Source organism: Pyrgilauda ruficollis, unplaced genomic scaffold (genome assembly GCF_017590135.1).
Source record: "Pyrgilauda ruficollis isolate IOZ18807 unplaced genomic scaffold, ASM1759013v1 scaffold15, whole genome shotgun sequence".
In the NCBI taxonomy this organism is placed as follows: domain Eukaryota; kingdom Metazoa; phylum Chordata; class Aves; order Passeriformes; family Passeridae; genus Pyrgilauda; species Pyrgilauda ruficollis.
Window position 1 is genome coordinate 2,338,318 of NW_024513654.1, and position 16,100 is coordinate 2,354,417.

Sequence of the window (16,100 nt, forward strand, 5' to 3'; positions counted from 1 at the left end):
GCATAGCTGGAGCAGAGCAGGCCCACACTGACACCTCACCACTGGAACTATTCCATTACATCCCAAAACCCTTGGAGGTTATTCCAGTACCTGCTGCCAGTCTATGGGATCCCCTTGACCCCTCTTATCTAAAATTCTCTGATGTAAAAAAATCCCGAACCAACCAAACAAGGAAAGCTGATGATATAAGACTGACCACTGAAATATCCACTATCACTGAAGGTAAAAAATCCAGCATCACCCAAGGTTTAACCTCAAATTCCAGTTTTTTAACCTCAAATTCCTTAAGGGAGGCTGAAAATCCCTCCAAACATTCCCAGCTGTATTTGGATCTCTTTTCCTAACAGGATGATGAAGGGGGATGATCTCTACCCCATTACTCACTTCATGAGCCAACCAGAAGAGGACAGACACAACTCTATGGGGGAACACCGGGATTTTTTTTTCCCTGAATTCCAGTGTCAGAGAATCCCAGAATGGTTTGGGTTGCAAAGGACCTTCAAGACCATCCCAGTTCCACCCCTGCCATAGGCAGGGACACCTTCCACTGTCCCCTCCAAGCCTGACCTTGGACACTTCCAGGGATCCTGAGACAGCCAAAGCTTCTCTGGGCAGGGTCTCCCAGGGAACAATTCCTCCCCATCTCAGGGAACAATTTCCTATCCCATGTCCATCAACCTTTTTTCAGTTTAAAACCACAGAAGCTGTGTGTGGTCCAGTAAATCCTCAGGAGGCCAGCAGAGGTATATTTTGGCATTAAGAAGGAAGTTTACCCTCTGGAATATTTGAACCTGGAGTCAGTTAGGTCATTTCTTTGATAAATAAGAGAATTGTTTACATTATTGTCATCCACACGAGCTCCAAAGAAATTCCAGGGATGGGACCTGAAACTGTGGACAAAACTCAAGCAATTGCCACACTCCTGGTCTGTGAATTCTCCTCAAATTCCCATTATCCAAGGAAATGGGGAAACACAAAGTACTGGGACCTGCTCAGGCTGCAGCAGGCAGAGTTCAACACTTCCATGATCCTTCCTGCTGTTTTTTTGGTTTTATCTCCATACATCTTCCCATCCTTCTTGCAAGTACAGAATCCCAGAACTATTTAGGTGGGAAAAGACCTCCAGGACCATCAAGTCCAACCTGTGCCTGATCCCATCTTGTCCCCAGCCCAGAGTGCCACGTCCAGGCCTTCCTGGAACACCAAGCACTGGCTGCACACAAACACCAGCATCAGTGGCCAGCAATTCCCCTCCCTCTTTTAATTCTACGCTACTGCACAACGTTTGGAATTTTAAACAAGCCTGGCTGATGCAGTTATTATTTGCAGCCAATGTATGCTTAGAGATATAATGCACAGAGGGTATTTGAGCTTGCACTTTGAAATCTTAATCGCAGCAAAATGATGAAATAATACCACAGATTTTGATTTTTCCCATCTTCCCTCATTTATAGAAACAATTCCTGGGAGCAGCCTCAATTCAGAAAGTCCAAGCCAAGCAGGATCCCAGGTGCTGTGTTTCAGTAGAAGGAACTCCTCAGCTCAGGGTGGGAGCAGCAGGAGCTGTGAGGGCACAAGGATTCCCACCATCTAACACATCACCCCAGCTGCTCCCGAAAGTCACACACACAAAATTAAATATAAAATCCCATGGATTTGGGTGTGTAAGAGCAGTGGGAAGTGGGAGGAGGAACACTTGAAGCTGCAGGAAAGGATGGGTGGGTGCAGCAGATCTGATGATGAGCTGCTGGCTCAGGAGGCTCCAGACATCCAGGCAAGGACCTCAAATCCAGGCAAAAACCCCAGATCCAGTCCTGAATCCTCCCTTGGGGGGAAACCACAATGGGGAGAGATTTGGGATGAAGAGGGAAGGGCCAGAGCTCATCTCAGCCTCACTACTGGAATGTGCTCCCAGATAACTTGCTGGAAGTGCCTGGCCTAAGAATTACCCACCAGCAATGCAGCTGCTGTTCCTCCAGAGCAAATTCCCTGAATGGTTATTAACACCAAAAGCTGACATTTTAATTATCCTCCTGATTTTTCTGATGAGACAACAAAGGCACAAATATTCAGGAGAGATGATGGACCTTGTACACACCTAATCCCTGTAAGATTTTGTGATTTCACTTGAAATACATTTTAATTCTCTTCGCTTTCACTGTGTTTTTTATTAAAAAACCAACAGTCCTATTAAAATATATAGTTATTTAAAAAAAAAAAAAGCCAACAAAAAACAACACTCCCTGACTAACCTGAGTATAATACAAAATGTATTTACAGGGTGAAAGCACTTGAATTGCTGTCGTGGGAGTCGTGCTGTACGCCCACAGTGCAAATACCTCAAAAAGCAAATTAGTCATCTGCTTCCAACTGTCAGGATGCAGCAAAAGACAAACCACTGTCTTGGAAAGAGCCTGAAAAATCTCACCACTGACTTTCTGTACATGGCAAAGGATTTTTTTCAGAAGCCAGATCAGTAGTGTCAACCTTGAAATAAGAAGAGAGAGAAGAGTGTTCAGTGTGGGAGTGTCAGGGTGGATGGGGTTTGGAGAGCCTGGGATTGTGGAAGCTGTCCCTGTTCAGGGCAGGGGGTGGAACAGGATGAGCTTTGGAGAGAGGAAAACTGTTTTCAGTAAGGTTTAGTTCATCCTTAGTTAGAAAACCAGCCCGCAGCACAAAGCTGGGATCACTTAGACCAGTGTGATCTCTGAGTGGGAAAACAAAACAGAGAGAAAGAGGAAAAACAGACACAACAAAACCATGGGAAATAGAATAACAGTTAGGAGGGAAAGCAAAAATAACCCAAGCACACCAGACCCTGAAACACAGAAGAAATCCAAGTTTGCATCCAGAAGAGCCTCCAGGTAATTCCTGGAAGAACAACATCCATCCTGATTTTTATCCTCTCTAAATACAAACTGCTAATTGGTAATTACCAACTTCAGGAAAACACAGCAGCAAAAAGGTTAAAACAATTTTTCTACTTCGAAAGTGATTTTTCAAAACAGCCTTACAGGAGCCAAAGGTTGGCCCAAGGTGGTTTAAACCTGCCCAGACCTGGTTTGGGAGCAGAATCTGAAGTTCTTAAAGGAACTAGAGATTTTCATCCACTAAAAACCTGATTTTGCTGATACACAAATACATTTGTATGAGTTTCCCATTGAACTCAAGTGGTAAAGCTTTCCTAGGGCAGAATAAACCTCTAGGGCTAAGCAGGATTTATTTTAACCTAAAATAAGATGCAGAAGAGATACAAGAGATTTTTCTGCATTTTACATGGCTGAAAAATGACTTACTCAAGTCATAAGGACAACTATAGCTCTCATGACAAAGTGGAGTCATTTTATTTTGCCAAAAGGCAGATTATGTTTGTAATAATAATGCCAATTTTCTCTTGAAGCACAGTTACTGGAATTATCAGTTCTGTATTACTTTGAAGTGGGAAACAAAGATTTTGAGAAGTTCTCCATCCAGCTGTTGAGTTTTAAAGCATTTTTCTGTAAAGATGGGCAACGTTAGGCCAGGTTGTGTGAGGCTTAGATCAACCTGGTCTATGAAAAGTCTTCCCATGGCAGGGGGTGGAACTGGATGAGTTTTAAGATCCTTTCCAAGCCAAACCACTCTGGGATTCTGGGATCAGTAGGGTTTACCCAGCTGTGTAATGAGTTGTCTCAGCAGCTCTAGGAAATAATAAAACAACTCCAATTAATACAAAGGCTTGAGGAGAAGCAGGGCCTGCACTTCCTCTGAGCAAGGCCAGAACTGTCACTTCAAACACACTTCAAAGGCCCACTGCCTGCCTAAGATCGTTTGTTTCACTGTATTTAAATAACAAACATCAACAAAAAAAATTCTTGAAGTCTGTTCATCCTTCGTGTTGGTGATAATCCATCAGAAGTGTGAGGAACATCAGGAGCATCCTGCTCTGTAGCCATCACAGCCACTTCTGGAAAATCTTGCCATTAAGGGACTCCAGATCTAAAAGATCAATCCTTCTAAATAATTTTTAGGAGTTTTTGCTTTGTTTTTAACAGATGTCCATTTTAAAAAAAAATCAGCATACACAGATCTAAGCTTCCCTCTCCCAGCTGAATAGGGTCTCTTTATTTATACAAGCAAAGAAAATTCAAATGCAAAGATTTTGATGTTTAAGTTAGTATTTTTTTTAAAAAAGCCTCCAGCAGGTGCACAAATTGTGTGTTTCACAGGGATTTAGAGAGTAAATCCCCTTAGGCTGCTCTGAAAATTGCAGCCTATTCTTAGTTCCTGCCAGTCCATGTCAGCAAAATGGTTGTTCTTCATTATGATATTTTAATACTTGGCAGTGTTAATTGAGGTTAAGCTCAGGTTGTACCCAGAATGCTAAAAAAAAATATAAAATTAACCTGCCAGAAAATGAAAGTCTTTTGAAAATAATACGGAAAAATGTGTGAAAAACTGGAGATGAGATCTCCTTTCCAAGGAGAGATGTAGACAGAGAAACTGAGCTCACCCACATCCATTCTTGCTCCAGAACCTTTGAGGCCTGGTTGGACAGGGCTTGGAGGACCCTGGGATAGTGGGAGGTGTCCCTGCCCATGGAATTTTGTGGGATTTAAGGTCCTTTCCAACCCAAACCAGTCTGGGATTCTGGGATTCCATGACCTGCCCAAGCTCTGCACATCCAGATGGAAACAGAAAATACAGGATCTAAGGAACAGAGGATGAAGCTCTGGAGCAAGGGCCCTTCCTCAGTGGACATCAGAACAATCACATCCAAAACAGGCTGAAACTCCAGGAATAACCCCTGGCAGCCACACCAGGCCAAACCCAACTTCCATTTCTCCAAAAAGGCGACAGATTTTCTGTAGGAAAGTTTGCCTTGTGAAAGACTTGACATTTGAAAGAATTTATTTTTACCCAAAAAAAACAACTGGTTTAGTAATGAAGGACAAAGTTTTTGGTCTCTCTCCTACAATGGAATACTTTCCAAATTATTTTTAGGAGGAAGGAAAAAAAGCAGCTTATTCAAACACTGCATGGCACAAGGAAAGCATCATCACCCAGAACTCTGCTCTCAAATCACTCCTAGGAGTCAAAACTGATGGAAACTCTGTTTTTCAGGAAGTCTGCACTGAAAATCAACCTCATTGCCTAAAATCTGCATGGCAATGCTCTGCCAGTAGTGAAATCCTTGCTGGCATGAAGGAGACGAATTCCATGCAAGTGTTTGTGTAGATAATTATGTGAAAACAAGAAAGTGAAAGTCCAGAGCCCTGAGGTACCTATCAACAGCAAAATTCTTTCATGAGGAGTTTAATTTTTATAGAAATAATTGAATTTACACTGTTCTAACACTCACATAATTCAGTCCTGGCTAAAGAGCTCTGAAACTGCCAGATGGAAACCAAACACTGGGACACCATGGAGTGTTCTTGGGGCTTTCAGGGAATTCTAACAGGATCACTCAAAGAAGGTAATAATAGAAAATATGCAAAAATCATCTCTGAAAAGCTAAAAACACTCAGTAAGGAAAAACTGCTTTAAGAAAATTTAATCAAGGATTAAATCCAACTAGAAAACAAATATATCACTGTAACAAGTGAAGACTGAGAATTGCAAAGATGCTAAAACCAAGCAGAGCTGAATGTGGCAGTTAAGAGATCAGGATTTCAAACTCATCATCCAAAAATCATCTCATTTTTAAATAATTACATCCAAGGATGTAAGTATTCATTTTCATCAGCTTAACAAGCCAGCCTTATACCAGCAAATATGCTTTTAAGTATATGGAAATCTAGAATTATTATGCATTTAAAGACCATCAAATCATAGAATTGTTTGGGTTGGGAAAACCTTCAAGATCATCCAGTTCCAGCTGTTTGCAGGGCTACAAAGATGAATGAAAAAGTCCCAACTGGAAAACAACTTTAAACAAAAAAACCAAACCCAGCTGGCACCAGCACAGAGTGTTTATGGCTTTACCTATAAAGAGCAGAGCCACATCCCTCTGAAGGCAGCTATTGACTCTCCTTTATGTCCTCAGTAAATAAAAGCCTTCCCCAACTCATCTCTAGATTTTAAATGTTGTATCTTTAGTTAGAGCTTTTAGGAGCTGATCAATAGCTTGGAAAAAAACCCATTTTACAAGTCTCAGGTTCATAGCAGGGACAATTTGAATGTCAGCTTCTGCAAGGTTTGAAGAGGGGAAATGAAAATCAGGAATTGCTTCTCGTAGAGAGGATAAGAGCAAATATAAACCAGGAGTGGGGTTTTCCCATAAGGAAGAGCACACCAAATGGACATTTTGCTTTGTGTGCAGTCTTCTGCACACCTGAAGGAGGTTTGAGGCTGTTTTGGTTTTGCCTTTTTTCCTTTTCTGTGTCCTCTGTATTCTCTGCACATACATTTGGAGCTCTGTAACCTGTTCTATTAATGCCTAATGTACCAAATAACTCTCCATGACTGTTCCCTAGACAAAAACCAGCACAAATTCCAGAACTCCAAGCCCTGAGAAATGCAAGACCCCTATCCTAGGTTGGTTCTTCCTAACTACCAAGGCTGAGAATGATTCTCCAAGACACATTTCCTGGACAAAGTACAGCTTAGTGCCTAACTCCAGAAAAGGGACTTAACCTAGAAAAGATTGCACCACCCCCTGTCCTCCTAATTAGCACATTCATCAATTATGTTAATTTCCTAAAACTTATAAAAATGTACTCACCACACTGAGGACAGACTTTTGTAGACATCTCTCCATAACTGTCCCTGAAAGCCTTCAATAAAAATCCATTTTTATATTACCTCCTACCCTAAATTTATCTCAAAGTTCATTTTCCAGGTTGGGAAAATGACAACAGGGTTGGATGGGATATTGGGAAGGAATTTTTCCCTGGGAGAATGGGGAGGGGCTGGGATGGAATTCCCAGAGCAGCTGTGGCTGCCCCTGGATCCCTGGCAGTGCCCAAGGCCAGGCTGGACACTGGGGCTGGAGCACCTGGGACCCTGGAAGGTGTCCCTGCCATGGCAGGGGTGGCTCTGGATTGAATTTCAAATCCCTTCCCACCCAAACCATTCCATGGTTCTGTGATGTGGCTTTTGTGTGATGTTAAAAATCAGCAATGTTTGTAATGTGAGCATGTTCCTCTGATTAAAAAGCAATTTTGAGACCAAACAACAACCACCATCTAGAACAGCAAGAACTCTACACTGCATTTTGCTTTTAGAAGGAAAAAAAAAGTCTTAAACAAAGCAGATTCACCTTCTCATGAACTTCTGTTGGTGCCACCACAGTGCCAGGAGCTGCACCCACAGCCCCAGAGCCTGTGGCTGTGCCACCACCCCAGCCACTGCTAATCCTTAAAATCATAAAGAAAAGTGACACAGGCCCAGCTGATCATTTTCTGAGCTACACAAACAGCCTGCAGCACCTCAGAAATGCTGATTTTCCATCCTGGGGACAGGCACATCAAACAGTTGGTGCAGAATTTCGCATTAACACTTGATATTACATAGGCTGGATATTTTGTCAGGTACAAATTAACCCTTTTTTATTTTCAAATGCTGGATTTTTTTTTTATTTTTGCTCATTATCAGGGCAGCAGAGGAGCTCTGTCCCTGCAAGGGCAGGGAAGGAGCAGAGATGCCCCTGGTTAAGCAAAGCAACCCTAAATAATTGGAGGTCAATCAGCTGAACTGCCTGGGCTTGAAGCAGAACCTCATTCCCTGAAGGAATCCTGACTTGGATCTATTTTCCACATCTCCAAAGTTCCCTGGAAAAATTATTTCCCCACTTCTTCTAAAAACAACTTTGAAGAAAGGTTGCTAGCACTTGTTTGTATGTAACAAACTGAAATTAACTTCAAAAGAGTCTAAATTTGTGCTTTTACAAAGAAAAATCTAAGTACCAATGCACAAATATTGAATTAACAATTTTCATTTTAAACTCATCTGCATGCCAGAATATTCATGTTCACAGGCAAGTGTTCTATTTTTATGAAATATATTTCTTTTAAAGAAATTTCTATGTATTAAAAAATACCTGCATATCTTTAAAACCCCTTTTTAATTAAAAGTGACCAAGGCAGAGACAAGCACAGAGACAGCAGGTAACTGAGAAGTCACTGCTGCAAGAGACTTCAAACCAGAGTGTGACAAAGCACAGCTGCAGGCTAAGGGAGCACAGGAAATGTCATTTCAAAGGCATTTTCTTCCTTTTAACACATAAACATCCCTACAACAAATCTTCAGACCTCACTGAGAGGCACAAAATTCCTAACCAGATCTTATTTTGCATTATTATAGTCTGTACACTCCTCCTGATGTAATGGATTTTGTGTTTTGATTTATTGCTTATTGCTCAGAGTTTGGGTAGAGTGAAAGTGGAGAAAACAATAACACACCCCAAAGATGTAACTTCTTAATTTAAGCTGAATGTGCCATTTTTGATGCTATTTTCCTGATGTCTGGATTTTTACATTCAATGATCAAGGTAAAAAAAAGAAAATCCCGAAATTCTGATCATTATGAAAATGGTCATGGAAGGCCAAAACTTGTTAAAATAAATAACTTTTTTACTGATGCCATGTTCTTGTCTTTGCAGGCTTTCCTATCGGACCGGCCAGGACACGGCCAATTGTGACACATGCAGGAACAGTGCATGTATTATCTACAGGTAGGTTAAAAACACCAATATTTCCATTTTTCCCCGGGGGAAAGCAATGATTCAGTCACTAATGCAGGCTCAGAGATTGGCCTTTATGTTCCAATCAACAAAACAGAAATTTGACTCCACTAAAGTTATAAAATTCAACATTTGTGGAAGAGTAAATCAGAAAGAGATGATTGTGGGCACAGAGCTGTGGGGTGGGAGGTGTTACAAGGTTTTTAAATTTTAAATTGTTTTTAAATTGCTGGAGGTATTTCTGATATTCTGACCAACAAGTCAACTTCAATTTTACTTTTATACACTTCTGTACCTACTTTAGATTTATTTTCATGGCAATAACAGCTGGACTTAGGAAGCCACTGGAAAGAGGGTTTGTAAAGCAAAGAGAACCAGATACAGATCCCATCTACAGTTCTAGAGTAAAATCAGGGATGGTTGGGATATTGGGAAGGAATTGTTCCCTGGGAGGGTGGGAGGAGCTGGGATGGAATTCCCAGAGCAGCTGTGGGTGTCCCTGGATCCCTGGAAGTGCCCAAGGCCAGGTTGGAGCAGCCAGGACAGTGGAAATGTCCCTGCCCTGGGGCTGGAATGAGATGAGCTTTAAAATCCATCTCAACCCAAACCATTTAATATTCTGATTTTATAAACTGACATCCCTACCCAGTTTGGGTTTGTTGTTTTGGGGTTTTTTGGCACATCCATTGAAGGAATAACAGGCACTGGGCATGAGGTGAAGCCATCATGAGGCTGAAATGTTTCACCCTGGCAGCTTCATTGTCCTCCCTCTCTGGAGCCCCAAAAAATCCACCTGACTGTTTGCAGGGGAGGTGAAAACAAACGTGGCTCAGGCTTTCAGCAAATCAGGCAGTGCAGCACAAATGAAAATGCACAAATATACCAATTCCAGCGGAGACAGAAACTCAAATGAAGGTACCAGTGTAGGATTTCCCCCTCACTCCTCAATTCTCTGCTCAGCCAGCTTTAGGCAGAAGAGCTGGAGCTATTTATTCATGAATTTTCTCTTCACTGCACAGAAATAAATAAAAAAGGATGGAAACCTCCAGCTCCACCTTACAGCTGACCACAACAGAGTTTTGTGCAGGGCCAGAAACCAATGAGTGTCTTTGTTCCTCCTTTTCAGCCAAGTTCAGAAGCACAGAAACCCCCAAAGCCTCCTGTGCCTCCCTTTTCCTGTGCAATTCCTGCCTCAGAGCAGCCTGGAGGTACAACACACCACAACTCCATCAGGGAATTCTCCTTGTTTCATTAGCTAGGAAAAAAACCCAATTAAGAAATTTTTGTAAATCTTCATTTCTACTCAGTGGATTTCAAGTTAAGGAAACTTCCAGCTTCCATTCTTGCATTCAATGTGAACCAAATCCAGAAAAGCAAGTTGGGAGAGTTTTCCTGCTGAGAGAGGGCAGCTCCTGCTGCCCATTCCCACCTGGAATTGACAGATCCTGCTGCCCATTCCCACCTGGAATTGACAGATCCTGCTGCCCACTCCCACCTGGAATTGACAGCTCCTGCTGCCCATTCCCACCTGGAAGTGCCAGATCCTGCTGCCCACTCCCACCTGGAATTGACAGATCCTGCTGCCCATTCCCACCTGGAACTGACAGATCCTGCTGCCCACTCCCACCTGGAACTGACAGATCCTGCTGCCCATTCCCACCTGGAATTGACAGATCCTGCTGCCCATTCCCACCTGGAATGCCTTTGGCACGTCCAGCTCCCCACTCCCACCTGGAATCCCTTTGGATAATTGCCTCAGGCCCTGTTTGCAGGGGATTTCTGAGCAAACACCAGCTCAGCTTTGTGCCAGTTTAGGAGAATTCCTGCTGCAGGCAAGAAATCAGAAAGCAGAGATGCAGCAAAGCAGGGGAGGCAGGAGCAAAGGGGATTATGGAGACAGGATAAACCAGAAGGGATAAACCAGGAATTCACAGATAAAAGCAGCCCTGGGATGTCCTGGAGGAACTTCTGAACACCTCTGGGAAAAGGCAGCAGCTCCTGAGTCAGGCTGGGATTAAATCCAGGTGCTCCTTTGCCAAGGGTTTGCGTGGAAAATGCTGCAGGGAGTGACCTGAGTTCTCTTTAGGGCAAAACAGCTTTTAGGAACAGAAATTAAAACTGCTCAAGGTGCCAGAAATCCCTGGGTTCTTGGAAGGCACTGGACCTGTCAGCAGGAGGTTCTTAGTCTTGAGCTCTTTTTCCCAATTAACATAGGAAAAACTTAAAATATATAAAAATAAACATATTTAAAATTAATTTATCCCATATAAATATAATATATATATACTTATAGATATTATATTACATGTATGCATATATTTTTATATATTCTACATAATGAATTATATTAGATACAATTATATGATAATAAATAAATGTTATTATAATAGTAAATAAATATTATATTATTATAATAATTATAGACATAGAATTAATTTATCCCATAAAGGCATTAATATATAAATAATGCCCTTATGGGATAAATCAATATTTAGAGAAATCCTTCACTTTGCCTTTAATTGACTGTGTGGGTTTTTGGATTTTGATTCAATTTTGAACATTGTAACACTAAAAAAAATATTTACAGCTGTTTCAAATCTTTATTTTCAAACAGCATCTTAAAGGAATGGTTAAGTTACCCAAGGTAGAGCACAGGTGAGGAGGCAGAAATTGATGGAATTAAATTCTTCCCCTTCAAGATGAATTTCAGAGTATTGATATAATGGAGCACAAAAAACAGAGACAATGGAGAAAGCGACAAAAAACCCCTGCTGTGCTTTAAAGGGATTTTAGCATCCAAAATATCAATACTGTCAGGAAAAAATTCTAAGAAGAGCCTTCTGGGAATACAGTTATTTTGCATATTAAATGTAATTTTTTTTGTTAGTATTAAAAATCTCTTTTTTATTATTTTGTCTTTATATTGAGAAGAATAACTATTTCTTAAATAAAAAAGAAAAATACTTCTAAAAAAAGAAAAAGGAAAATCACATTATTTGAAAAAACGAGGAAGTAAACAGGAAATTGATCAAATAGTAAACAGTATCAAAAAGACAAATTAGCAAAACCTGAAGCTGCTTTGAAAATCAGGAAGAAAAGAAAGACATTCCCATTTGGATGTTCCATTTTCCTCAAAATTCTACTTATTTCTGCAGTATGTTCAGGAACTTGGAACTCCAGAGCCAGGAATCACTCAGCTTCTCTCACTGCACCAGAGCAGCCACAGCCTTACAGCTGTCAGTAAAAAATATTCTTTGTAGCCATGTTCAGGCAGAATTTAAAACAGAAACCAAAACTGTGATTATATTATAAAAACACCCAACCACCTTGTTTTATCCAGCAGTTTCAATAATCATGAGGTCACAGAACACTTCCAAAATCATCTGCTACAAACACAACACAGATTTCTGTCTGATGCTGATGCCCCATGGACATTTTTAAAGACAGAAAAGAAGTTTAATCAGGGGTATAGCCAGGATAAAGTCAATTTAAACACTGAAATATTTAAATAAAAATCCTGTATATGGCAGTAAATATGCAATTTTTACAGTGCAGTAAAACTTGCTGTTAAGAAGGAATTGCATTGAAATGCACAAACTGTAGCAATTCTGAAAAAGCCCAAACCCAGGTGGACTGAAAGCTTCCCAGCCTGTTTTATCCTGTAATTATCTTTTCCTGGACCTGCCCTTCCTGCTCCTGCTTAATTTCCCATCCCATGTGAATGTTAATCCTTGAGAAGGAATCTGCAGGAGAAAATGGGGTTTCTCTGGAATATTTGGTGTGTTATTCTCAGGATTTCAGCAGTAATTATTTCTGGGAAGGAACATCTTGTGGGATTCCTGCTGGACTTCCCTTCAGGCGGGAAGGTCACGAACTTCCAACAGCTTTTACAAGGAAATTTCAGCTGCTGGAAGGAAACTTCTAGGAGCTGAAATCCCAATTTCTGACTTGGAAGGAAAACAAATCCACACTCCACTATTGTAGTTCCTTGGGAGAGGAAGAAAAAAAATCACTCAAAGCTGTCTCAACCATTAATTTGGCTACTTTAAAATGTTGATTTATGCTGCTGTGTTTTTATTTTATATTAATTTAAGGTGGACGCTCACTATCCAGCAGAAAATATATTATTTAAAATCTATAAAATGGAATTCAGTACAAGAGGTCAAACAGGTTAAAATATGGGGATAAAAGTTAATCAGGCAGCACAGATCCCACATAGAAGAAATTCACTTCTAAAGGTTAGATACTTAAATATTAATTATTCAAATCAACAAATGTGGCAATAAAAAGTGAGCATAAGGCATCAATCCTTAGGATACCAACAATGTAAGAAAATCAGGTGGTTCAATGCTGAGAATAGCAATTTTCATCACCTTTTTATTTCCTACCCACATTAATTAATTTACATTTTCTCATCTTATCTCTGGACTGTAAGATGAAAAATGGATCTCAAAGGCTCCTGAATGCTGGCAGTGCTTTGGATCCCAGGCTGGGCTGATTTTTGGGCTGAAATAGGAAATTTAGCTGAGATCGCTGGGAAGTGCATTAAGTTCATTTTGAAGTGATTAGTGCTCCTCTGGATCCCGTTTTTCCAGGATGTGAAGCACTAATGCTGTGTCATCCAATTAATGTGACCCACAAGGTGGAATTCTGCAATTCCTGCTTCACCTCCCCATGGCTCAGCTGCTCTGAGAGCCTGGAGGATGTGGGGATGAGAAGGGAAATTCAGGTGTCACCTGAGGGGCTCAGCTGGAGGGGAAGGAAAGAGGATTTCCCTGGAAGCAGAAAGAGGAAAAAACTGCCCAGAGCCTGTGCAGGCTCCAGCCTTGGAGGTGTCAAGGGACAAGTGGAGGAAGGAGCTGGAGCTGCTGGAATGAGCCCAGAGCAGCTCCAGGATGACCAGAGGATGGAGCAGCTCTGCTGTGGGGAAAGGTTGGGAGAATTGGGATTGATCAGCCTGGAACAGAAGCTTTGGGGTGACCTCATTGTCCCTTCCAGTGCCACAAGGAGCTACACACAGATGGAGGGAGACTACAAGAGTCTGAGGGACAGGACACAGGGAATGGCTCCCACTGCCAGAGGGCAGGGATAGATGGGATTTTGGGATGGAATTGTTCCCTGTGAGGGTGGGCAGGCCCTGGCACAGGGTGCCCAGAGCAGCTGGGGCTGCCCCTGGATCCCTGGCAGTGCCCAAGGCCAGGCTGGACACTGGGGCTTGGAGCACCTGGGACAGGGGAAGGTGTCCCTGCCATGGCTGGGGTGGAACTGGATGAGCTTTAAGGTCCCTTCCAACCCAAACCATTCTGGGATTCCATGATTCTCTGAAATCCCTCAGCAGCTCCATCCTGAACCCAGATTTCTCTGATTCAGCAATTCTCCAGTAACCAACAGATCATGAGCAGCTAAAACCTGAAAATGATCCATGACAACAACGTGTGACTGTGCTAGAAAGTAAGAAAACCCATCCATATCTCAGAGCTTGTTGCTCCAAACCCTCCCACAGTCCATATGTTTAATCCCAGTAGTTCTCACTCCTCAAATTCTGATCTCAATCCCTCATACGGCAACTAAATTAGAAAAGGTTCTCTGCTGCCTGCATGCAAAAGTAAACTCATTAATATATCCTGTCAAATACAGAAAGCCAAAATCAGAAAATTCATCTCATCAATGCCTCAGGTCCCCTAAAGGGGCTCCAGGAGAGCTGGAAGGAGACTTGGGACAAAGGATGGAGGGCCAGGACACAGGGAATGGCTTCCCACTGCCAGAGGGCAGGGATAGATGGGCACAAACCTTCTAAACCTTCCTTGTGAGGGTGGTGCCAAAATAAAATCATCCAAGAGCTGCTATTTGACTTTATTTGGCCCAGTTTTCCTGGGAAAGACAGCACTGATGCACAGACAACTGCCTCAAAATGGGAAGTTTTGGTTGCAAACCTTGTAAGTCTGTAGTGATTCTGGGGAGAAAACACAAATATTTATCACAAATAGAATTTTACTGCTTGTAGATTTTGATAAAAACAGCCCCTCAATTTGGAGGAAGAATTTGGGACAGGCATTAAAGATGGAAAAACGGCTTCCCAGTGCTCCAAATTTAACAATATTTAACAACATGGGAAGTGAAGCTTTAGGATGTCCTGATCAGGTGTGTCAGGCCAAGGTTTGTGCTATTAAATAATATTTAAAATGCATCTCTTGTTTCTGTAGGGCTTGTTCAGAGCTGTCAGCCTATTGAAAAATACGATTCTATTATTAAAGAAAAAATGCTTCTGAAGCAAATAATTCCCATCTCCGTGTGTCATGCCAGGAGAACAGGAGAGTCCTGGATAATTAAATTAATGGAGTTATTATGGGCAGGCTTAAGGGACAAAATGCAAGTCTGAAAGTGAAAAGAGGCACATGGCAGGAGGATATTTCAGGAAAAGGTCATTTGGAGAGAGGACACCTGGAGATGCTGAGGGGACAGAAATAGCACGGAGCAAAACAGGATTGGCAGAGCTGTGACAGGTGACACAATCAAGTTCAGGAATGCAGCTTGATAAAAAAAAAATATATCAGGAAGTCCTACAAATATGGAATATTTGCTGAATTTAATCCCTGGAAGTAGCCAAGGCAAGGTTGGACAGGGCTTGGAGCAACCTGGAATGGTGGAAGGTTGGAATTGGATGATCCTGAAGGTCCTTTCCAACCCAAACCCTTCTGGGAACCTGTCATTGATCATGATTAGTAGTATTTCATATGATTGATATAAAATTAAAGAGTAAAAATAAAGTCAGCTGTAGATAACACAGAAAGATGTGTGAAAATTTTTTTAAAAATCAGATTTTTGTCTTATTTACGCAGGACAAGCAGGGATAAATTAAAGCCTAAGTTTGCAATCAAATCATTTGCCTGATGGAGCAATCCCATTAAAACACCTCCAATGCTGGATAAATTGATGCTGATCGACATCAATCAATTATTCTTCAAAATTTACAGACCTAAATGCTGAAATAACACAAATGTTTTTCCTTCAGCTTCTTTATACCCCTCAGAAGCAAAACATTTCCCTTGGATGTGAAGAGCTGAAAGCTGATCTGTGCTGCAGCAGCAAAAGGCAATAACATGGGGCTTGTCAGATGGACCAGAACTAAGATGTTTTTTTTTCCTCTTGAGGTCTATCTTAATAGAAATTGATTATATAAAAAATTACTCTCCTCAGCAACGGGGTTTTATAATAATTTCTTTTTTTACAGCAAATTTCAGCAGCTCTTAAGAGCCTCCCTGAAAGAATAATGTTTGAAAGGAGTAAAAATGAACTCTGGCAATGCCAGAGCTGAAAGGCCCTTTTATTTTTTCCCCAAAAAAAACCTTGATACTGAGGAAAAAAAACAGATACAACACATGTTAAATGCTGCACTTTAAATGAGATTAGTGAGCTCTTAGAGAAGCACCTCCCTCAT

At 41.4% G+C, this 16,100-nt stretch overlaps 2 protein-coding genes across 3 annotated transcripts in view; one reads left to right on the top strand and one right to left on the bottom strand.

Annotated features, from left to right (window-relative positions):
• The window catches only part of DOCK1 (dedicator of cytokinesis 1), a 266,436-nt gene that overhangs the window by 152,471 nt on the left and 97,865 nt on the right, over positions 1–16,100 (bottom strand). The gene's annotated exons all lie outside the window — the stretch shown is intronic.
• The window catches only part of INSYN2A (inhibitory synaptic factor 2A), a 36,398-nt gene that overhangs the window by 18,073 nt on the left and 2,225 nt on the right, over positions 1–16,100 (top strand). Inside the window, exon 3 of the mRNA XM_041461038.1 lies at positions 8,582–8,653. Within this exon, the coding sequence (XP_041316972.1) occupies positions 8,582–8,653 (72 nt within the window). The remainder of the gene's footprint in view (positions 1–8,581; positions 8,654–16,100) is intronic.